At 31.6% G+C, this 26,090-nt stretch overlaps 1 protein-coding gene and 2 pseudogenes across 1 annotated transcript; 2 read left to right on the forward strand and 1 right to left on the reverse strand.

Moving 5' to 3' along the window:
• The first annotated feature begins 10,159 nt into the window (after positions 1-10,159).
• LOC120147265 lies at positions 10,160-18,762 on the forward strand (annotated as a pseudogene).
• Positions 18,763-20,320: 1,558 nt separating this feature from the next.
• Positions 20,321-20,838, forward strand: LOC120147269 (glycine-rich cell wall structural protein 2-like). Its single transcript, XM_039160687.1, has one exon. It carries the CDS (start codon positions 20,355-20,357, stop codon positions 20,820-20,822), a length of 468 nt encoding a protein of 155 aa, XP_039016618.1. The 5' UTR covers positions 20,321-20,354; the 3' UTR covers positions 20,823-20,838.
• A 1,156-nt stretch (positions 20,839-21,994) lies between these two features.
• LOC120147268 lies at positions 21,995-25,597 on the reverse strand (annotated as a pseudogene).
• Positions 25,598-26,090: the final 493 nt, after the last annotated feature.

Raw genomic sequence — 26,090 nt, forward strand, 5'->3', positions numbered from 1 at the left:
TTTTGTTAAGTCTTTTAATTATTAAAAGGTTATAAAATAATATTTTAATGGGAGGGAGTTGCTTTATTGATATGATCGATTATTAAAAGTTACGAAATGATCATTTGATTATTTACTATATTTTAAACTAATTTTTTTCTGCTTAAAAAATTAACATTAGTCTAAGCTAGATATTAACCTGCTGACTAAAATATGATAAAATATTATCTTTTAATCTAAAAAATAATAATATCTCAATCAACATGTCAACATCAAATTTAGACGAAAAATTATTTTTAATGAAAAAAATGATTTTGGAAAATAATGAATAGTTGAGTGATTATTTTATAAATTTTAATAGTTGAGGGACTCAACAAAGTAACTCTCTATAGTCAGAGGACTGCTTTATAACTTTTAATAGTCGATCGACTCTACAAAATAATATCCTATAGTCGGGAGACTTTCAGTGTACTTTACCATTTTTTTATTAAATTTGATTTAATTTTATGTTAGTTGGAGGATAAAAATAAGGAAATAATTTTTTTTATTTTAAATTTAAAAATTAAAAGAACAATAAAATTACATTTTAAATATTAATAATGATAAATATTTATTTAGTATGTTAAAATTTATAAATTAAAATAATTGTAAAAATATTTTAATTTTTGAAAATTTATAATTTATTTTTGAGTGCTTGTGTAAACTTACAACTTTGCCTTTGTAAGGTTTTGGTTTACTCAATCATACGTGAGTAAAAATTGATTTGAAAAATTATTATTTTCAATTAGGCTCGACTTAAAAAAATTTGAATCAAATTATTTCAACTCGTAATTTTATAAATTCTACTCGGCTCGAAAAATTTTAAATTCGAGTAGAGTTATAAAACATAACTAGATCGACTCAACTTTTTAATAATTAATGGATTAATTTTCAAGTTTGAGTCAAGCCTCTCAATTATGTACGATATATGTATATCATATGTAAAAAATATGAAAAAAATATATATGTATTGTATATTGTTATAGAAAACTGTTTAAATTAAAATCAAATAATATCATAATATTATAAATATTAACAATTAAATTTAAATATAAACTCAAAAAAATCGACTCAAATTTTATAGACTAAACTAAAAAAATTAAATAAATTTTGAGTTATAAAATAAAGTTCGTTAACTTAAATAATTCAAAATCAACTCGACTTAATCGAATGTATATCCCTATACTCAAAGGTTATGAAGGGTAAACTCATCCTCAAAACCATAAACTTATATATATATATATATATATATATATATATTATGGACTAGGACAAAACAAATTATATTTTATCGGTATAATTGTTTTTTTATTTAAAAAAATAATTATTTTATATTTTTCATCTCTTTTAATGGATAGGCAAATGTTATCTTTTTTATAAATTTAAGGATAATAACAAAGTTGTTTCACGCACGACAATACACACTCTCAACAGTCACCGGCCAATTCAAGTACCGAGTGAAGTGTGAACACAAAATTTATAAATGCAAAAGGCTGAGTTGGTGCATTCAGAGACATAGACAAATAAAGATTCTTTGTCTTGTAATAATATAAAACAAGGTTTCAGCTTTTTAATCTAATGTTCAACAATTATTCATGTCTCCACTTAAATCACGTGTTCCGTCGCTTTCCCACTAACTTTGAACAATATATATTCTCTTTTATTAATTTTTATAATATTTATTTGAATTTTTTTAATTCATTAATAATAAATATTTAAAATTTTTGATAGATATTATATTTAAATTTAAAATCTTTAGAGATAACCATTATTCCTTTAATCTTTAAGGTCGTTTAGTTTGTAAAAAATATATATACTCTACTCATCTCATTAAAAAAATTATAAAATCTTCTAAATTATTTTAAATAATTATTTTATAAAATATATATTTAAAATCTATTTAATTAAGTTTTTTTATAAAAATATTTTTTTTATAAATTTTTTATAACAATGATTTTAAATAATGAGAAGTCAAAATATTAAAGAAAATTGATCTAAAATTCTAAACATGAATTTAGGGATTTAAATAGTTTAAGCGTTCAAAACTCTAAATTAAGTATACAAATAAAAACTTATAGAATTTCATATTGAATGATATTATTAATTTAATCATTCTCCAAACGTATGTGAAATCTTAGAAGTTGATCCCATTTAAGGGTTTATGTTAAATTAGGATTTATGATAATATTAATTTTGGGCGATAAATATAGGTTTCTCTGTTGCTAGAGCAAGGGAATTTGATGAAGATTCGTTATCGGAAAGGAAAGCTAGAGTTTAAAAAAGTCTATAATCTGAGGCAATCTATGCAACTTCGATTAAGTAGATGTAGTCATTTGAGTTAATGTATTGTATTGTTTGTGTTGATCATTGTTATATAGGTAACCTTGTTTATTTAATTATTTTTTAACATCAATTTTCACATTCTAGTTCAGGATTACATTTAGTGGGTCACAAGTAGTCATCAAACTTTTGTTAGTGTAATTATTATTTTGCTAAACTCTTGGTATGGTGGCTATGTATCTGGTTTTGTAATGTTTGTTGAAATGACATTTTGAGTTATGTTTAAGTTGATATTGTTGTTTTGTATAAATCATTTTAAATATGCATGTCTGTGATATGATATTTGAAGATTAAACATGTTATGTTGATAAAGTAGTAAGAATGTAACCAAGCATTAATATATGAATAATAAGGTGAGTTTGGTATGAGATCATGCATAATCCATGATGAAATGTTGATTGATATGTAATTGATAAGTATGCTTAATGATCTTAATGAATCATATGTGATCCTTATATGTTTAGAGCATATTTTGATAAGTATGCGTAATGATTGGTTTAATGGGTCTAAGATAAGTTTAGAACAAGATTTTGACTATTTGGTGCATTTAGTGTTGGTACCATATAAGCGATATCGATATTAAATCAATAGGAGGTATCAATACTACTTGTGAGAGTATCGATACCAATAAGGGTTTGTTTGTTTCCCTGTAATTAGTTTTTAGGAAAACATTTTCCTCATTTTTCAGTGTTTGATTGGTGGAAAACATATGGTCAACATAATTTATTTTCCTGATCAACATAATTTCTTTTGCATTTCTGAAAAAGGACTTACGGATTGATTTTTCCAAAGTTGTTTTCCAAACTTTTCACTTCAAAGCATAAATACTCAAAACAATATTATTTTATATATCTAATATTAATATACTATTTTAGTATCATTTTAATAAAAAATATTAATTATTAAAATATATTATTAATAATTTTAATCATATAATATTATATTTTATTAGTATTATAAAAATTTATTAAATTGTACCATAATAGTATATGATATTATATTTTTATTTTAATAATATATAATAAATTATTAATAAAATTATTTTCATTTATAATTTCATAAAATAATATTATTAAATTATTAAAAATATAAAATATATTTATTAATAATTTTTAGAATATAATATAATTTTTTAATAGTATAATTTTTAATTATAATAACATTCTTATTTTAATAAGTAATTAATATAATTAATAATATAATATTATTATTATTTTAATAAATAATTTATAAAATTTTTATTTTAATAAAATATAAGTCTTAACAAATTTGTTTAGAAAATTTTAGAAATAATATTTTAATAATAATATTTACTTAAATAAATTATTTTATTTAAAAATAATAATAATTATTTTCTAATAAAATATTATTTATTATACTTGATATTTATAATAAATAATTTCTAAAAAAATACCAATCAATGGGAAATGGTTTACATTAATCATTTAAACACTGTAAAATGATTTCCAGAATTTATTTTCCAGGAAATGTAATTCATTTTACTAAATTCATTTTCTAGAATTCATTTTCCGTGAAACAAGCGAACCCTAAGTTTAATTCAAATAATAATATGTCATTTTAATATTGACACTAGAATTAAGTATCACTATTGCCTTTGTAACATTGTACCCAAATCTTGGTATCGATGCCAAATAGATGATTTAGGGTATTTGTATATCAAATTAGTATTGATACTATCCAAGAATACCATTTTTTTAATCGTATAGTATTAATACTCATTGATTAATATCGATATCAACTACTTAAATTAGCTAAATTATTTATGTAGTCACTCAATTGTGCAAGGTTTATGATAAGACCTCGTAACTTGGGTTTAATATTGATATCAACCGCTTATATTAGTTAAATTATTTACGTAGTCTCAATATTAACTAAATTATTATTGACTAAGCATTTAACATTTTCTTTATATAGTATGATCTCAAATAATTAGTTTTTTAAATCAATTATTATAAACACATATTAGTTACGTGTTTAATTTATGATTATAATTTAATATTTTCTTATAATTTTAAATATTTCTTTTTTTTTAACAAAACTAGCCGATTCTATGGAAAAATAAAATTAAAAAGAAAAAGAGATACACTTAATACTATTCATATCAATATTATTGTTTCGTATTCAAGCTTTAATACATTTCCAAATGGAAGATGAGCCTTAACAACAAAAAGAAAAAAAATACACAAAGCTCACATCCTTCCAGCTCTTTCTTACAAACCCATGAACCAAAACTCGGGTACTTTTTAGGACAATGAAGTAAGCTAAGACTAAGACAAGTGAGCAGCGGCTGCTCTACGACTAGTTGGAGAGAAAAGAGAAGCAACAGAATGGACAATTCCGACCAAGATAGCCACTTTTACTTTACCCCTCCTTGGGATCGAACGTCCGCCGGTCCTCGGTGATAAGCTGCCGCCGTTGATCCTTTCTCTCCTTGCTCCGGCCATTTCTTCTTATAGTTTGTTACAAAGATCTAAGAGATTAAAACAAACAGAGAGCTACTGTCGGAAAATCTTTTAGAGTTTTGATTTGCTGGGTGAGTTTGTGTTGTGTGATGAGCAGGGTTGTCCTTGCCCATTACATTATATAGAGAGAAGAACAAATGATTGCCCTTTAACCTTTATTTGTTGCGGATATTACATTCATACCCCTTAGAATTAGTTTGATTGTATTGTCCTTTTCGTTTCTGTGAACTGTTGCATTCACACCATGAACTCTGCTATCCTCCGTTGGGGTCCATTTCGTACCACTTTCTTTTAGTTTTGAGTAAACAACATTAGTCATTTAATTATTAGTATGTTCTGTTTTTGTCATCAAACATAATTCTTTTTCAATTCGACCACTACTGTTATCAATTATTATTTTTAATCTCCTACAGTTAAATTGACAATGGATTTAGTTATTGACACTATTGCATTCTATTAATTTAATACTGATTATATATTGTTTAATAAATGCCATTGAATGGCATAATGACGAAACTACACTAATGTTTATACAAATATTTTAATTTTTGGTTAAAACAAATTATGCTTGATGAAAATCATTAGTTGACTAACCATCAATCTATGTTACAGACGTGGTATTTTTACATGTGTCCAATTGATGACGTGGCATGTGGCATGTCAGTAATTAGACACATATGAAAATGTCACTTTAGTAACATGAGTTGATTGTTAGTCAACTAACGGTTTCCATTTAACATGATCTATTTTGACCAAAAAAATAAAACTTTAAGGATTAAGATGTTAAAAATAATGAGATAAAATCATTATTTGTGCAAATATTGAAAATAATTTTATCATTATGCCAAATTGAATCCAATGGTGACTCAATTAAAATGGGGGAGGAGGTCTCCCAAGGTTAATACTAGACTTATCCGAAGGAAATGAACGTTTTTTTTTTTAAGATATCAAAGATCAAATTACGAAACATATACATCCAGTACAGGGTTTCCTATGGAACATGTACCAACAGTATCCTATTATTTATTTTATGAAATCAATCCAAATTAACTGAATCTAATAGGAAAAAGAAGAGGTAAAAATCCATTCATTTGAGATCTGTACAACACAGACATGAACGTCGATAACAAAAACATAAACCTCATATGCACATTGGACGGTGCCAGTGTTTATTAGTTAATGAACTTGTTTCATGTACGATAAATAAACACTCGCACCGTCCAAGTCAAACGATGATGTTTTGTTTTGTTTAACGGAAACGGTACTAACATTATTGAAAAACGAAGTGCACTTATTGTTTTAGGATTGATTCGAACATGGCAATGTTAATACAAAATTCATAGTTCTATATTGCAAAGGCTGAGTTGGTCCATTTAGAGACAGCAGACAACAAAGATTCGTGTCTTATAATAATATAAAGTAATGCTAAAAAGTTTTTTTTGATGTAAAGTTTAATAATTATTGATGTCATGTCTGCATTTAGATCACATGTTCCATTGCGGTCCCATTAACTAAAAGGCAGCACCCGTTGTTCTTAGGAAGATTTAAAATAAACTTACTAATATAAAGTTAAAAATTGACAGAAATCGATTACAATTTTAAGAATGTAATTTTGTAGGTTAGAGATAATAATATTTTCGATTATAAATGAAAATGTTATATTTATTTTATAATATTTTTGGTTATAAGTCCTAAACTCTGCAATGTAACTTTACAATTACAACAAAAAATGTTGTAAATTTGTGTAAATTTTCAGCTTGAATAAGATTATATTTTAAGTTGAAAATTGTTTTAGATTAACCTTAAATTAGACAGTTGTTCGACAAAACTATCCTCATTTGCATTGCACCCGAAAGTACCAACGGTGACCTAAAATATTAACTATTCTTGCTCAACTAATTATTAAGCTAATCCTTCACTTAATCTTTATATAATAACGAAAAGAGGATATGCACTGTTGGGTTGATTCGTTGAACTTCCAGAAATCGTTGCATAATAATATTAATGTTGGATTTGTGTCTTAACTCTGAAGGAGGGAATAGATTCGAGTCTGCAATAATTAGATACGCCATATCAACTTTATTAATTTAATAATGTACCACCCAAAGTACCTTCTACTCAAGGTATTCCCACATGGGGCGCACTTTATAAGTACGATTTATTGCAATAGCATTGGTTCAAATTAAAAATTTAAGTATTAAAATAGTCTCCGACTATGAGACGTTGTTTTATTAAATTTCATGATTATTAAAAGTTATAAAACACCACTCGATTATTGGGTGTTGCTTTATTAAGTTCTATGGTTATTAGAAGTTACAAAATGGTCACATGACTATTCATACGTTTTAAATTTGTTATTTTTTGTTAAAAATTTGGTGGTTGTTTGAGTTGAACATTAACATGTAAGATATGATGAAATTTGATCTTAGAATTGTTTGAGCTTTATTTTGTAGATCGACTATTCATTTACATTATGCCATCGAGCAAATGCTTAAAAACAATGATGGTGCCAGTAGACATCATTAAAATATAAATTTATCATATTTTAGTTAGAGGATTAACATCCAACTTAAATGACCGTCAATTTTTTTTAATGACAAAAATGATTTGAAATATTTGAATAGTCGGGTGACTATTTTATAATGATTAATAGTTGGATGACTCAACAAAATAACGTCCTATAATTAAGGAATATTTTGTAACTTTTAATAGTCGAGGTAATTAACAAAACAACGCCTATAGCGGGGACCGTTTGTATACTTTACCCTAATATGTAATGAAGTTAAAAAATACCTAAAATTATAAAAAGCGTCTACATGAATAAATTAATTACATAAATCAGAGGTCTCATAAAACCATCGGAGCGCACAAACTAGCCACATAAGAATTTTAAAGATCATACAAGAAAATTGTTTAAAAGTTCAACCAAATAATTCGAACAAATTATAAAATAGAGTCGACATCGATCGTTTTGAACTATGCATAACCGAACACATATAAAATCACCCTCTTAAAAAGAATTTCGAAAGTTTTTTTTAAATAATTTGAAATGTCTGCATCTAAAATTAGTGTAAATTAAAAAAAATGAATTTAGAAGTTTACTACAAACGAATAAAGTTAGAACAACATCATAGTACTAAAAAATTGATACCTTTAAAATCATGTCCTATAGTTTTGAAGGGAAAAAAACACAAAGCTGGCTTTTCTACGTAAGAGTAAGGTTCATTTGTTTTACGTAAAACGTTTTTCGAAAAATATTTTTTTTATTTTTCAGTGTTTGGTTAGAGGAAATATGGTTGGTTAACGTAAAATATTTTTCTGGTCAACATAATTTTTTTGTTTTTTCTGAAAAAATGACTTACGATATGATTTTCCGTAAGTCATTTTCCGAACTTTTCACTTCAAAGAATAAATACTCAAAATAATTTTATTTTATGAATTTAATATTAATAAAATATTTTAATATCATTTTAATCAAAATATTAATTATTAAAATATTTAAAATATATTTATTAATATTTCTAATAATATAATATTATATTTTTAATATTATAATAAATAATCAATTATATTATAATAATATAAGATATTATATTTTTATTTTAATAATATATAATAAATTATTAGTAAAATTTATATTATTTATTAATTTCATAGAAATAATATTATTTAAATTATTAATAATGAATAATATTATTTATATATTTAATATTAATATAATAATCTAATAATATTTTAATAAAGATATTTAAAATATACTAATTAAGATTTTTAAAATATAATATAATATCATTACTTTAATAAATAATTAATATAATTTATAATATTTTTATTTCCATAAAATATACCAATATTAATATTTTTATTAATAAAATTATAGAAATAATATTTTAATAATAAATAAATTATTTTAATATTTTAAAAATAATAATATTAGGTTTTATGATAAATAATATTGTTTATTGTATTTAATATTTATAATAAATATTTTTTTTAAAAATTCATCAACTAGTGGAAAATGGTTTAAACAACATCTTCCAAACATCGTAAAACTTTTTCCAAAAAATATTTTTCAGAAAATGTAATTCATTTTACGGAAAACATTTTCAGAAAAATATTTTCAGTTAAACAAACTGACCCTAAACTAATTACATAAATAAGACGTCTCTTAAAACTATTGAAGTGCAAAAATTAGTCACATAATAATAAATTTTAGAAAAATATGTCACACAAAAGAAATGGGTCAATAATAATCATAATAACAATAGAAATAAATAAATACTAAAAATAATAAATAAACACAAATAACTTAACTTGCACTAAACATGTTCATGGTTTGTATTGAAAATAATCAAAAGATTATGATTTAAAATCTTATTAAATAACTAAGTTATTACCAAATTAAAAGCCATTAGGATTCTAAAGCCAAAATCTTATTACACTAAAAAATTAGGATTAAAGTGAATGGAATTAAGGGTCTAAGGCCAAGATTATTAACTAATGTTATTACACTTCTAGTTTGGGTTTAGTTTTGGACTTGGACACCAATGAAATTGATGACTACGATTATTTTTTATAATATTTAAACATGTTTTCATAAATTAAATAATTATTTATTTACTCATTCATATAAATAAGTATAGAAATATGTTCCTATTACATAATATAAAACTTTTTTAGTTTTATATAAATTTAAAATCGTTAGATGAACGAAAATAGATAACTAATATTAACAATAAGAAATGAGAATATATTTATTAAAAAAAATAAAAATTAATCTCAATCATCTATTTTCATTCATTCAACTATCCAAATCTGTATAAAATTAAAAAAGTTTAACATTATGTAAGTGGATCATAACTCTTAATTATAAATTTAAATTGCATTTAGATGTATTTAATTATAAACTTTTAAGGTTAAAATGAGATTAATCTTATGAAACCAATACAGATAATGAATAGCAGAAAAAGGGTTTAGATTCATTTATGTAGAAGCTGTACAAAACAGACATGAACATCAACAACAAAAACATAAAGCTCACATCTTTCCCTCTTCTCATTTGAACAAAATCATCAACCAAAACTTGGATTCTCTTTAGGACAATGAGCCTAAGACAGCTGACCACCGGCTGTTCTGCGAGAAAAAATAGAAGCAAAAGAATTGGCAATTCCGACCAAGATAGCCACTTTTACTTTACCCCTCTTCGGGAGCTGACGTCCGGCAGTCCTCGGTGAAAAGCTGCCGCCGTCGATCCTTTCTCTCCTTGCTCCGGCCATTTCTTCTTACAGTTTTACAATTGTCGCTTAAGATATTAGGAGATGAGAAATGTGTCTTGTGTGATGGTATGCTTGTCCATTGCTTATATAAAGGGATTAACAAATACTTGCCCTTCATTTGTTACAAATATTACGGTCATACCCCGTACAGGACGAATGTATGTAAATGAGAGGAACTCTTACCTCTCTAATAATTTTTGTTCTAATATTTCAGGTTTTTATCAATTTAAATTTATCTAAAATTAGAATTTTACTTTGTTTAATTTTTAGATTAAATACAAAATCTTTATTATTTTAAATTTAAATATTTTATTTTTATTAATATTTAATCTTAATTTCGTCATGGATTCATAGGAGGAGTTGTGCACTTAGACTATAAGTTGACTATATTGTCATTTTTGGTCTTTGCGAAGTGTTGCACGTCATGGACTCTTCTAGTGTAAGGACATGACATTTGTTTAATACAGAATTTATAATTATATATTGCAGAGGCTGAGTTGGTCCATTTAGAGGCAGCGACAAGAAAATATTCTGTCTTGTAATAAAATAATGCTTAAAGTAAGATTCGAGTTTTTAAAGTTTAAATTATTGATGTCATGTCTGCACTTAAATCACGTTCTCCATTGCGTTCACACTAACTTTTAGAAAAAGAAAAGCACATTTATTGTTGATTATTTAATAAAATGATTCCTCTCTTCGGTATCTAATAGACAAAAGTATATAATATTAATCGTACTTATAAAAGTAGTTTGGCATGACATGTTTTTATTTACGTGATATTAAAAAATATATTTAACCAGTTCAAATATATATATTTTAAGGATTAAATTAAAAAAATAATATATCTAAGAGAAAAATTAGGTATATTTTATTTATCTCTCCAAAAACAAAATAAATTTTATTTAAAAAAATAGAAACACACTTTATACATATCAAAAACATTTATTAGCACAAATACGAATCAATTCGAACTGTAGCGGCATATGTGTATGAATATTGTATTCAATTACTTATATGTTTGAAAAGTTATATTTAAACATTTAAAAAATTAAATATCTAATCAATATCAGATTTATACAAAATCTTATATTAGTTAGATTTTAAATTTTTAAATGTTTAAATATAATCTTTTAAATATATAATCTATTGAGTATTGTACACAAAATTTGTACATACATATTATCACTACCCAATTGTAACTCCTCCTAGCTCAACCTAAAATTATGGTAAAATCTCGAAGATCACGTCACTTAAGATCTCGACAATGTAATTTTCTTAATACTCTTACTTAAATACATAATTTAATCTCAATTACCATATATCAGAACTTAAGACACACATACAACGTGCATTCACATAACATACGTACTCAAACATTGAACACAAATTGCAATCTCATACTCAAATTATCTATAATAATAATAATAATAAATTAATCATTTCATACATAATCAATAGGAAAAAGAAAATGTAATATTAGATGAGTAATACACGTCTAGAAAGCTAATAACTTTATCCACGATTGATATGCTTCTGTAATTAGTTGTTGTACTAGATCTTGAAGCGTGAGAACCTACGTGGTGCGTCGAGTGAAAATGGTAGTGTGGAGTTCGAAGTATATATGGTCTGAATAGATGAGGATATAGAAGTTGGATTGTCTCCTCAGGTTCCCAAGTGACCTCCTCGATACCATGATTACGCCATAGAACCTTCATAACAAGGATGCACTTCTTTCTCAAGACCTTCTCATCACGAGATAAAATTTGGACTAGTTCCTCGAACGAAAAGTAGGGTCTCACCTAAATCTCCTCAACTGAAATAATATGATTCGGATCTTATTGTTAACGTCTCATCATAAACACATAGAAGATGCCATGAATGTGGTTAAGCTCAGGAGGAAAACCGAGCTGATGGGCAATTGTTCAATCCGTTACCTGTCTATCAGTAATGATAAAAAAATAGGCTAACTGAAATGAGACGAAAGCAGCTAATTTTGACGTAGTTTCATGGTAGTAATCTGGAGTAATGTGAAGGATTCAAAAATATTCATACTCTGACTTTTATTTCCAATGTTTTGAGCTCGAGTAAAGCGAATTAAATTTTGTGTTCGATTCGATTATGCTGGATTGGAGCATTTAAGCAACGATATGCTGGATACCATGTGAATCCTTTCGGTGTCTGAAATGAGTCCATTCTGCAAAAGATGTTCAAAGCCTTGTTGGATCATAAACTTGATCCATTATGGGAGCCTAAACCCAAACCCAAACTAAATTGATGTCATTACTTACATCATTTAATTAAAGATGTCATTGCTTACATCATTTAATTAATGATGTCATTGCTTACATCAATTTAGTTAGGTGAGAGTTAGATATTTGTTGAATTTGTAATGGTTTAAATTAGTTTATTTGTGTGGTGTAGGATTGTTCTTGAGTAGTATAAATACCCCTTCCCATTTTAGTTTTAAGCATAAAGAAAAATTAAGAGCTTCTAAGTGAGTGAAGAAGCAAAGTCTTATAAGAGTGAGTTGTAGTTCTTGTTTTTGAGTGAGAGTACTCTTGTAATATTTGTTTGAGTTTCAATAAAAGTTGTTTGTGTGAGCGTTTTATTTCCAACAAAGTGGCATCAGAGCGAGTTGGAAAGATCGAAGGTCTCGACGAGAGGAATACGCCGCCGCCAGAATTTTCTCAATCTGAGTTCTGACGCACCGCCACGCACCGCCGGAAGACTGCTGCCAGAAAATCGAGTTGACTCACCGAGTTGAGCCGATTCAGCCGAGTTGGAGCCCTTGACCGAGGTGTCCAAGTCCCACCAAAGTTTTTTTTTCATCGTTCCGGATTCATCCGTGCAATCGGATTTTACAAAATCTCATTATATTGAGAGATATGGCAAATGGTATGGCACCATTCCAAGTTCCGACACTCAACAACAACAACTACGACAATTGGAGTATCAAAATGAAGGCACTTCTTGGATCACAAGATGTGTGGGATATCATAGAGAAAGGCTATAATGAGCCTGCGGATGATGATGTTTTTGCTACTCTTACACCAGATCAAAAGACAACTTTGAAGGATTCAAGAAAGAGAGACAAGAAGGCTCTCTACCTCATCTATCAAGCATTAGATGATGATGGTTTTGAAAAGATTTCAAGTGCAAGCTCTAGCAAGGAAGCGTGGGAGAAGCTGCAAACCTCTTACAAAGGATCCGAGCAAGTGAAGAAGGTTCGTCTCCAAACATTAAGAGGTGAATTCGAATCCTTAAACATGAAAGCATCTGAGTCTATTTCAGATTATTTCTCAAGAGTAGTAGCTGTTTCTAATCAATTAAAAAGAAATGGTGAAAAGTTAGACGATGTGAGGATAATAGAGAAGATACTCCGTTCGTTGGATCCCAAATTTGAGCACATCGTCGTGACGATTGAAGAAACTAAAGACTTGGAAGAAATGAAGATCGAACAGCTCCAAGGATCATTGCAAGCATACGAAGAGAAGCATAAAAAGAAGCATGAGTTTACTGAGCAACTCCTCAAGCTGCAACTCAAGGATATGCATGAGAGCCAACGCAATGATAGAAACCAACGTGGCCAAGGCAGAGGTAGAGGCCATGGACGAGGTGGAAGTCGAGGTCGTGGACGAGGCTGGAATTACAACAATAACAATTCCAACAACAACTATGAGAAAGGAGAAAGCTCACACGAGGCCGTGGAAGAATTAATCCAAACTCAAAGTATGACAAATCTCAAATTCGATGTTATAATTGTCAAAAATTTGGGCATTATGCTTCAGAATGTAGAGCTCCCAACAACAAAATTGAGGAGAAGGCCAATTACGTGGAGGAAAAGACAGATGGCAAAGAAACTCTTCTTCTAGCACGAAAGGAAACTGATGGTGGCCAAGCAAATTCCTGGTATCTTGACAGTGGTGCAAGCAATCACATGTGTGGAAGGAAAGACATGTTTGTGGAGCTAGACGAGTCAGTAAGTGGAAATGTTTCGTTTGGAGATGATTCCACAATAGCAGTGAAAGGGAGAGGTAACATTCTTATCCGTTTGAAAGATGGGAGACATCAATTTATTTCAAATGTCTACTATGTGCCCAATATGAAAAGTAACATTTTAAGTTTAGGGCAACTGGTAGAGAAAGGTTATGATATTCATATGAATAATTATAACCTTTCTATAAAAGATGATAAGAATAACTTCATTGCTAAAGTGCCGATGTCAAAGAATAGAATGTTCTTGATCAACATACAAAATGATGTTGCAAAGTGCCTGAAAGCTTGCTACAAAGATGCATCATGGCTTTGGCATCTTCGATTTGGGCATCTCAATTTTGGAGGTCTAGAGCTATATCTAAGAAGGAGATGGTGAAAGGACTACCTCACATCAACCATCCTGACCAACTCTGTGAAGGGTGTCTAGTCGGGAAACAATTCAGGAAAAGCTTTCCAAAGGAGTCAGAGACAAGAGCTAAGAAGCCACTTGAGCTCATCCATACCGATGTGTGTGGACCGATCAAGCCAAGTTCTCTCGGTAACAATAACTATTTTCTTCTCTTCATTGATGATTTTTCAAGAAAAACCTGGGTATATTTCTTGAAACAGAAGTCAGAAGTTTTTGAAGTATTCAAGAAGTTCAAAGCAGCAGTGGAGAGAGAAAGCGGTAGAAAGATCAAAGCCATGAGATCCGATCGAGGTGGAGAATTTACTTCCAGGGAGTTTCAAGAGTTCTGTGAAGCAAATGGAATTCGTCGACCAATGACAGTTCCTAGATCCCCCAGCAAAATGGTGTGGCAGAAAGAAAGAATAGAACAATCCTCGACATGGCACGAAGCATGCTCAAAAGCAAGAAACTACCCAAAGAATTTTGGGCGGAAGCAGTATCGTGTGCAGTCTACTTGTCAATCGATCTCCAACAAGAAGTGTATGGGGAAAGACACCGCAAGAGGCATGGAGTGGAAGAAAGCCTGGCATTTCCCACTTGAGAACCTTTGGAAGTATAGCCCATGTTCACGTACCAGACGAGAGAAGAACGAAGCTTGATGATAAAAGCGAGAGTTTTATCTTCATCGGCTATGATGCTAATTCGAAGGGCTACAAGTTGTACAATCCAGACAATAAGAAGTTTGTGATTAGTCGAGATGTGGTCTTCAACGAAGAAGGAGAATGGGATTTTAACTCCCATACAGATGACTTCAATTTCTTTCCTCAGTTTGAAGAAGATGAGCAGACAATGAGGGAGCAACTAGATGAATCTCAACAAGAGCTTGCAACTCCACCCACTTCACCAACATCAACCACTCAAGGAGACTCATCACCTTTATCATCGTCAAGTGGGAGTGAAAGAGTTGTGCAACGCACAAGAAGCCTTAGAGATCTCTATGAGGTAACTGAACGACAAGATAATCTTACATTATTTTGTCTGTTTGCCGATTGTGAACCAGTGAGCTTTCAAGAAGCGGTACAAGAAAAGAAATGGAGAGATGCGATGGACGAAGAAATCAAGGCCATCGAGAAGAATGACACATGGGAACTTACCTCACTTCCCAAGGGACATAAGGCGATAGGTGTCAAATGGGTGTACAAAACAAAGCAAAACGCCAAAGGAGAGATTGAAAGGCACAAGGCGAGGCTAGTTGCTAAAGGCTATAGTCAAAAGGCTGGAATTGACTATGATGAGGTATTTGCTCCTGTTGCTCGATTGGAGACTATCAGACTAATCATTTCTTTGGCAGCTCAAAACAAGTGGAAGATACAACAGATGGATGTAAAGTCCGCCTTCCTAAATGGAGTTCTTGAAGAGGAACTTTACATTCAGCAACCATCATGCTATGAAGTCAAAGGGCATGAAGACAAGGTGTTGAAGTTGAAGAAGGCTCTTTACGGGCTAAAACAAGCACCAAGGGCATGGAATAGCCGAATCGACAAGTACTTCCAAGAGAATGGCTTCAACAAATGTCCCTACGAGCATGCTCTATATATCAAGATCAAAGATGAAGATATTTTGATCGTGTGCCTCTACGTGGATGATTTGATCTTCACTGGAAGCAACCCAAGCATGTTTAATGAATTCAAGGATGTGATGATGAAAGAATTCGAGATGACAGACATGGGGCTCATGGCGTACTACCTTGGCATTGAAGTTAAGCAACAAAATGATGGAATTTTCATTTCACAGGAAAGCTATGCAAAGGAGATACTGAAGAAGTTCAAGATGGAGAACTGTAAGCCAATAAGCACACCGGCAGAATACGGGATCAAGATGACCAAACATGAAGAAGGCGAAAGTGTAGATCCAACATTCTTTAAAAGTTTGGTAGGAAGTCTACGCTATCTAACTTGCACGAGACCCGATATTCTTCACGCAGTTGGATTGGTTAGTCGCTACATGGAATCCCCAACAACCACCCATTTTAAAGCCGCAAAGAGAATTCTTCGCTATCTGAAAGGTACAATTGACTTTGGCTTGTTCTATTCAGTTTCTAATGATTACAAGCTTGTTGGATATAGCGACAGTGATTGGGGTGGAGACATAGATAATCGAAGGAGCACTACTGGATTCGTATTTTTCATGGGAGATATTGCATTCACATGGATGTCAAAGAAACAACCGATTGTCACATTATCCACTTGTGAAGCGGAATATGTTGCTGCTACTTCATGTGTTTGTCATGCAATTTGGCTTAGAAATCTATTGAAGGAGATTGGTTTGATACAAGAAGAGCCTACCAAGGTTTGTGTCGACAACAAGTCAGCCATTGCCTTAGCGAAGAATCCAGTATTCCATGATCGAAGCAAGCACATTGATATTCGCTACCACTATATAAGGGAGTGTGTTGCAAGAAAAGATGTGGAAGTTGAATATGTGAAGTCACAAGATCAAGTTGCTGATATTTTTACCAAGCCACTGACCAGCGAAGACTTCTTAAGATTAAGGAACCTACTAGGGGTCACGAGATCAAGTTTAAGGGAGGGTGTTGGATCATAAACTTGATCCATTATGGGAGCCTAAACCCAAACCCAAACTAAATTGATGTCATTACTTACATCATTTAATTAAAGATGTCATTGCTTACATCATTTAATTAATGATGTCATTGCTTACATCAATTTAGTTAGGTGAGAGTTAGATATTTGTTGAATTTGTAATGGTTTAAATTAGTTTATTTGTGTGGTGTAGGATTGTTCTTGAGTAGTATAAATACCCCTTCCCATTTTAGTTTTAAGCATAAAGAAAAATTAAGAGCTTCTAAGTGAGTGAAGAAGCAAAGTCTTATAAGAGTGAGTTGTAGTTCTTGTTTTTGAGTGAGAGTACTCTTGTAATATTTGTTTGAGTTTCAATAAAAGTTGTTTGTGTGAGCGTTTTATTTCCAACAAGCCTCTCTAAAGCTGATGCAACTGATCTGTTAGATGCTGTGGTGAAAATAATCAACGACTTTCTAGCTGAGGCACCTTATTTCGGGCTGGAGGGTCCGGAAGGCCACTTGGGAGTTCGGATGTTCTTGAAGCCATTAGTCGCTGCAACAAGAGTCCCGACTGGAAGATTTTGGGCACTTGTTCCTGTTGATAGTATGTTCGAGTATGTACGAGATGATCAATATGCCGTTTCGTTAGCATTAATAGAGGATGGAGAAGTTGTGCTCGGTGTTCCCGGTTGCCCGAATTATCTAATGAAGAAAGAATGGCCAACTTATCAACATCACTATCACCGGATCCTATCTAAACTTGCCGCTGCAACGGCCGAATCGTGGGATAAAGAGTGTATGATTTATGCTAGGAAAGGTAGCGGTGAGTCTTGGATACAACCTTTACACCAGAAGAATAAGCTTCTAACATGGCCAAACTCTGCAATACCGGTTCTAGTATCCTTAATCGATAATCCAGCATTGGCTACTTTCTGTGATCCAGTTGAGAATTCGAATTCAACGCGTTTCTTCACAGAAGGATTAGCTCAGTCATGGCTTTAGGTGCATATATATGTGTTTTTCATGTTTGATCTCATTTCAATATACAAACTTCATATGTATAAACAAAAACTCCGATAATCTGTTTTTCTTTGCAGGAAACAACCTCTGTGTGTGTACAGCATCACGAAATTTGCGGCCATATATAGCCCGATGGGATGCCGAAATAGTTATGAAGTTAACGAGGATTGGGAACAAAGAAAAGAAATGGGATCATGCAGCTAGTGTTCTTATCATACAGGAAGCTGGTGGTGTTGTGACAGATGCAGGGGGATCTCCACTGGATTTTCGAAAGGCATTGTTAGGTATGGCTCATAAATATACCAGTAAAGAGGACAGGAGATGGAGCGGAGTGAGCGAAGCGAACGCAGCGAACATCAACTGTCCTTACAAAGAAAGTCTCGTTGTAATTATGTACCAGGGTTTTCTATTATAAATAGAGATGTAACCTAGACCTAAAATATCATTGAATAAAAACTTCTAGCGCCGCCTAGGCACCGAGGACGTAAGCACATTGCCGAACCTCGTAAAATTCTCGTGTTCTTTTGTTTTCTTTACCCGTTTTCGTCAACAGGCATGTTCATAGCAGGTCTCGATTAGGGTATAATCGTTTGTGCCGGAGCTAAACTGCATGAAGAATTCATCAATGCCATTGATGCTAGCTGGAACTCCGATATTTGATCAATATTACATTGCATATTGATTACATTGCACATCTGTTTATAAAGCTCGAGTTATTGGGTTGATTTAGCATCAGATAATAAGTTTGGTTATTTTTTCATAAATTCATTTTGGTGGGGTACGAGGGAAGATAGGAGCAAAAAGATTCAATGGCTTACGTGGGATAAATAAGGTGTGTATGCCTAAAGACGATGTCAGAATGGATCTCATAATCTTAGATTTTTTTTCATTTATAATGTAGAAATTCATACCTATAATCTTATTTAAAAGATTTGTTATATCATCCTACTAAATCAAATGATTGTTAGTTGAAAGATATGATATTTTGATAAACAAGGAAGGTGTTGAGTTAAATCGGGTTATCATGTGCCACCTCAATTCATTGTATGGTGCTACATTGGAAGACCCAAATATAAAATGGCTGGAGGTTTTTATGTAATTAAATCATGCAAAACCATACCAGCCACAAATTAAAGACTTGCAACGATGTATTCCCATGTGTAACATGAAATGTCCAACATTAATGGCTGCAATTGCTTCTTTTATGTGTTTTTTGACCGATCAACACGAATGGTTAATACCCAAATACTTTCCATGTGTCATGTGCTCCTTGTGATACCATGCCTAAAATAACCACTACATTTATGAGACGGCATGTCGAAAAGATAATATAACTACATCGAGTAGGATAGAATTCAAAATATAAAATTTTCAAATTTGAAGTTTGATTCGAGTTTAGTAAGTTTAGTTTTCAAAGGACCGAACGGTGTGAAAAAGACAATTTATTTGTAATTCAAAATTTTATGAAGAGCTTGTGTAGGGTTGCAGTTTGGCATGCATCTCCCCACCTAATTTTGATGGGTTATATGTGGACTTAACAGCTTGTAAAGGCAGAAAGAGTTGCGAAAATTTGATTGTTATTTTTTTTAAGTACCCGAGTTTGAGAAGTTGAATTTGTAGATATGTGTATTATCGATGATTAAAAAATTATAAAAAGATATTAGCAGAAATAGTTCAAGTGGTAAGCAATTTGATATCACTTAAGCATGTTTCGAGTTTGATTCTTTGTGTATGTAGAAAATTTTCATTAGGAGGCTCATCCACCAAAAGGCAAAGCCTTGGAACCTGGGGAGCAACAAAAAAAATTTATAAAAAGATACTATTTTCATATTTACTCATATTATTATAATGCATGTTGGAATTTTGATAAAATTATAGTGTTATTAACTTGCGAGCATGCATGCAGTTTGAAGGAAGTTTGTGTCATTTGAGCATTTTTCAAAACATTCACACTATATGAAAAAATAAATTTTCAAGTACACATTGAATATTTAAAAAAAATAATATTTTAACAATTTTACCCCTATTAAATTCGGGAAATCGAAAGCAAAAGAGTATGCCTTGATAATTAATAGTAATTAAGCTAAGATTGAGTCATTTAACATCAAGAATTAAGATAGCGTCATAATGGTGCCCAACCTACCCATCCATGGTGGATCCTCAACCCCAACTGTTACCAGCTCTCCCTCTCTCTCTCTCTCTCTCTCTCATTTACACGCTTTAAATATCATTTATTCCCCTTGAAAACTAAAATGAAATCTTCTGCAAAAATGATAAACACCAAAAGCATCTTCATCTTGGCTATTATTCTCATCACTGTTTCACTATCTGCAGCTCTCAGGCCTGATTTTTTCGAACCTTTATCGTCGTCCCAGCAAAACAAAGGCAGCAAAATAAGCGACCAAAACAACAACAATGGTGGGGTTGGAGGGTTGTTCGGTCCTGGACCGGGTGGTTTTGGGATTCCGGGGTGGGGAAATGGGATCATAGGCGGCGGTTATGGTGTCGGAGTCGGAGGCCCCAACGGAGGATACTCGAAAGGTGGTGTCATTAGGCCCAGTGTTGTTTGCAAAGAGAAGGGTCCTTGTTTCAACAAGAAGCTCGCCTGTCCTGCTAACTGCTTCTCCTCTTTTAGCACCTCCGGAAAAGGGTACGGAGCCGGTGGCGGCGGCGGCGGCTGCACCATGGATTGTAAGAAAAAATGTATTGCTTATTGTTAGTGGCTAATACTATATATATAATTGGTAGCTAGTTATTTCTACCATGCATGTAGGATTGATTATATAATTAATTGTTAAGAGATTTGTTTTTATTTATTGAAGTCTTGAGTTTTAATATATGTATGTTAGAAATATGAGTGTTTATTGACAAATAATTAAGAATCTATAAAATATGTTATCATATATTTACTCCAAAATTATATTATATTTACTCCAAAATTATATAAGTTTTTTCTACTTCATTGGAGGGATAAATTATCATATTTTAATTTAAATAAGAAAAATGAGATAATATAGTTATAAATTAGTTTCATTAATTTTTGCAAATTGTTGAAGAATCGGGCAAAATAAAAGAAAGAATACAAGAATTTTAACGAGGTTCGATAATGTACTTACGTCTCCGGTGTCTAAGCGGCGTTAGAAATTTTATTCAATATCTCATAGGTTTAGGTTACATATATATTTATAATAGAAAACTCTGATATATTTATGAGTCATACTTTACACAAATATTTATGATAGTACTAATGTCACGTATGAATCGGTGATGGACGATCGCAGTTAAATTTCTTCGATATCTGAAACAATATGATCGTACGATATAATGAAAACCCAATTTATTACAATGGTGGTTAAATGTCATTGTCCGATTACAATATTTGATACGATATGATTATACGATCTCAATAAAGACAATAGGGACAGTGATGTAACTGTTATGGTGGTGAGTCTCGTGACTCTCGGCATCACTTTTTCTTGTGTTGATCCAAACTTTTGAAGCATAGTTTCAGATCATCTTGTAATTTTTGGTCACTATGATATTGTTGAATCTATTCCATTTCCTCCATCGGCTAGGATTAAAAAGTCTATTCTCAAGGCAAGTCCTGATATAATTCGATGCATATCTTTTATTTTTGAATCCTAAACCTATTAGATTTCTATTTACTTGATGAATTAAGTCTCTCCGATGAACTTTTTGGATGGCTGCAAGTACAAACAATTCAATTTTGAATGCCTTTTTGGTTTCGACTTGTTGCTTAGAACTCCTCAGACGCCTATGTATACATAAGTCTCGAAATTTGATTCGCGGCCGGTGAGATTAACACTTCGGCTATATGATAGGACAGGCATATCTCTGTCACTTGAGACTCAAGGTCTTAGTTACACACTACACTTTGAATCAATTGCACATGAAACTCTATACATGAAAAATGAAATTCACTCGAGTCTGTGAATAAGGTGTCTGCTAATCAATCTCCAGACCAATATATATATTTTTATATCGGATGACATACACAAGAAATTACAGTGATTGGTGCAACAAAGTGCCCCGAACGAGAAATAACAAGCTCTACGCATATAAGGGGAATCAACACATGAGGTTTTTCGTATGTCTCGCTGCAGCTAGTGTCATTAGATGGCAGCCCTCATAGCTCCTCTTGCAGCGTCGCGTTTCATCTCGGCAGCTTGACCGCTGCCACGGAAATACATGTATACTTGCTGCAAAACCAATAGCCGATGATGTTAGAATCTCCGTTCGTGCATGTTTATGTGGTTGCTGCAATAAGGTTGGGAACTGAACATACCTGGAAAACCCAGATGCTTATGATCGATTCGACACAAAATAATCCAAAACCAATGAAGTAGAAGATCTATACAAACAAAATAATTTTCATCAGAATGGTTGAGACAAATCAAGAGAAACTGTTGATTCTTTCTGCTAACATCAATTGCATTCACAATGCTCAAGCCTTAACTAGTCAGCATCATTCTTTCTGCTCCTAACTATGTTCCCACAAAACACCTCAACGTGCATAAATTTCTCAGGTTAAATGCTTCACTGTTTTAATGGTTAAATCATCAAACTTTCGAGGTTTAAGGATATTCTTACCCCAACCAATGGATGGTTACCAATAAGATCAACTGCAGGTAGGATCCCGCTGTATCGGACAAAACAACACTGGTAAGATGTATGAAGAGAAAAATGAACCAGAACGCCTTAATTGAGATAGAAGAATCCGAAAAAACAAAATGCGCGTCATGTCAACTCAAATTCATTGATGTAGTGCAAATAAAGACAGATAGATGCAACTTATCAGTCCAAGTTAAAATTGAGAATGTGAAAGATAAGTTAAAAAATAGTTTAGGAACATACGTTAGTGACTTCCCTCTAAAAACTATAGGGGGAGCCACAGCAGCGAATATGCAAAAGCCGATGTGAACCTATAAACAGGAAAGAAAATGTGATAAAAAGCTCGGTACCTATCGACTCCTCGAACAAACAAAACATATCTGAGAAACACGAGGTATTACCAAATAAAAGAGGAAGAACCGGCCAAATGAGAGGGCACTTTCTTTCCTGCATAGTTGGCATTAGAGGCAATCCAACATTTAAAAAATATATAGGGAAAAATGAACTGCAATATTAAGGAACGGAGTGGAGCATGTTAAGTACCTAAAAGCACGATACAGTGGACGATACCACAAAACATAGGCTCCTGGAACCCCTGCTATGAAGAAGATAATAGCCAAGAACCATATCCTCACACCTAAACAATAATAAATACAGTAAAAACGGCATAATCCTAACATTATATATTCAGAAGAAAACAATAAGAAAGTGCATTTCTGAACTAACCTTCTCCTCTGATCCATGCTGTAGTAACAGCTACGATGTTCCATAGAAGGCACAAAAACAATCCTGCATAGAATCGCCATACATCACCCAACTGTACGTAACCAAATGACTTGCTCAAAAAACCTTTCCAGCTAAAGAGTTAAACAAAAGAAAAGCATGGTAGAAACAATCACACAATGCAATCATTCAGAGATTACAAACTCATATGAACAGAGCACAAATTTTCATTTTGGTCAACAAGATTGAACACTGAGTGATACATAGATAGACCAGGCGTAGAACAGAAGGTAAATAAGCCTTCAAAAAGACTTGCATACCTAAAAATGTTGAAAATGCGACATACTGCAATCTTTGTAGATGAACCGGTATGTCATTTGCAATATCATGATGAATGATAGGAAAAAATGGTGGCCAATTTTTCTCTTCCAAAACAATTCCAGCTGCAATATAGAGAAGTCAAAATCTTGCTCACGGTAGAAAAAAAGAATCAAGTCAGAAGAAAATTTTGCAAAAAATGTTGTCTTCAACAAATTTTGAAACAATGAGCAAAACAAAATGTTTTCAATGTGAATAGTCAAATTATAATGAAAGGTACCTCTTGCTGCTGCCTCTTCTTTCCGTCTCACTTCCTGCAGGGAATAAGCCGATCAGCGAAAATTGTATGGATCCAATAATTCATAGGGTGCCAAAGGGCAGAAAACAAATTAAGTTCTTGCTATTTATTTATGAAAAAAAAACTTGCATGAACAGAAATAAAATCTATGATCTGTAAAATAAGAATGAATTCAAAGTTCAAAATTTTCTTTCCACAATATACCTGCTCCCGCCTATTCAGTTCAGCCTCCTTTGCTTGGAGTTCCTTCTCTTTCTTCTTCAAATCCTAGATTTATGCCGTAAATCCATAACAGTGAGATCAAACGCCTAACCAAGCAATGGAAATAGCATTTAGGGACAGCTTTTCACTCTTCAATAACCTGGTATGATCCTCTTGAAGCTGTATCCAGAGGAATGCCAATTGTTGCCTCACGACCTAATTGAAACCAGCACGTTCTGGTGGTAGTGATGAAAGTCTTGAGTTTGATGTGGGTGGAGCGCTTGGAACATTCTGAAAATGTATTCATGATACATATTCAAGAAGCAAATATTATTATATGAAAACTTTCCAGTTTTCCCAACGTTGAAGCAATGCTAAGCAACCTATTTTTTCTGAACTCAACCATCCTAAACCTTGACATATCCAAGTTAACTGCTAAACCTATCAGCATTAGAAAAATAACTAAGTTTTTAGGTTGATCACCACAATCTTACAATAGAATTTACCTTCAACAACATAGAACTGCTAAACCTTGACATATTCCCTAGAAACTATATTAGCATGGGTTTCGTTTACCTTCGAAAATAGACCTACAAATTTAGACTGACCAGATGCCTTCCCTCTCACGGCTGGATCCTGCAGGTAGAAATCATTTAAACGAAAGAATCATATTAAAAGTGAATTTGGCTACCATCTGTATACTAAGTTATACATATGAATCAAGTCATAAAACCCAGAAAATGCATCATAGTCTTCTTTTCAAGGATTAAGCTTCATCAAAGTGCAAAGAACAAGTTTTTTTTAGCTCTGGGAAGTTTATTAATTTGATTATATTTTAATAATTGAATAAGCTTGATATGGATTTTCTACTTTATTTAATGCATTTTCAGTAACAAAAAAAAAACATAAAGTCGTTGAAATGACCACATCAACTACAACAACCAAGTAAAACACTTCCAATAACCATAATTCAACCAAGATTTCAGATCAAACAGAAATCCCAGAAAGTGATCAGTGAGTAAAATCAAGTCAACGTATAATCTGTTAATAAACCTTTCATCAAACAACTAAAAAACATCATCAAACAACAGAAAGAGAGAAAGAGAAACTAACTGAGAAAGGGTTAGCTTCGTCTTCTTCTTCAGCGAATGGGTTTTCATCCAAACGACCAGCCATCTGTTTAGAATCGTTTTCTGCAAAACCTTAAAAAAAGAAGCTGAAAATGGGACAAATATAAATGACGAGGAACTAAACTAGAGAGAAGAAAAAGGAAGAAGCTTTCATAAGAAGGTAGTTGAAAACTCAAATTTAAGAATTTTATTCTTTTGAATAAATTGTGTGTTCATACAGATAGAATAGCGAAATTCTCTAGAGAGAGAAAACTTGGTTTCGCTGTTGAGAAGATAGAGAGGGAAAGAGAAGTTGGACTTTTCGGTTGACGGTAAAATATAGAGCAAGAGGAACAGCGGGAAAAATAAATATGTAATGATAAATTGGCTTAAAGGTTCACATTGTTTCCACACAGAATAACCCGAACCCAACGAAGTAGAATATCTGCAAACAAAATCGACGAACAAAGCTTTTGAGAATCACCGGAAATTTCACAATTTATGCTTTCAAATCAAAGGATTCAAGAGAAAGAAATGATCTTTCATTTTACCACAACCAAAGCATTGTCGCTCATAACATTTATAGCACTCAAGAATCCCCTGCATCACCCATACCATCATATCAAGATACAGAAATGTGTATTCAAGGTGTGTACGAGTTTATTATAAATTTAAATTTTATTATGTTGACTGTTTATTTTATTAAT

This window comes from Hibiscus syriacus, unplaced genomic scaffold (assembly GCF_006381635.1).
Source record: "Hibiscus syriacus cultivar Baekdansim isolate YM2019G1 unplaced genomic scaffold, ASM638163v2 tig00110934_pilon, whole genome shotgun sequence".
Taxonomy (NCBI): Eukaryota; Viridiplantae; Streptophyta; class Magnoliopsida; order Malvales; family Malvaceae; genus Hibiscus; species Hibiscus syriacus.

What these genes read in the sequence shown, in the direction of transcription:
- LOC120147269 (XM_039160687.1), top strand. Translation starts at nt 20,355, where the DNA reads ATGAAATCTTCTGCAAAAATGATAAACACCAAAAGCATCTTCATCTTG.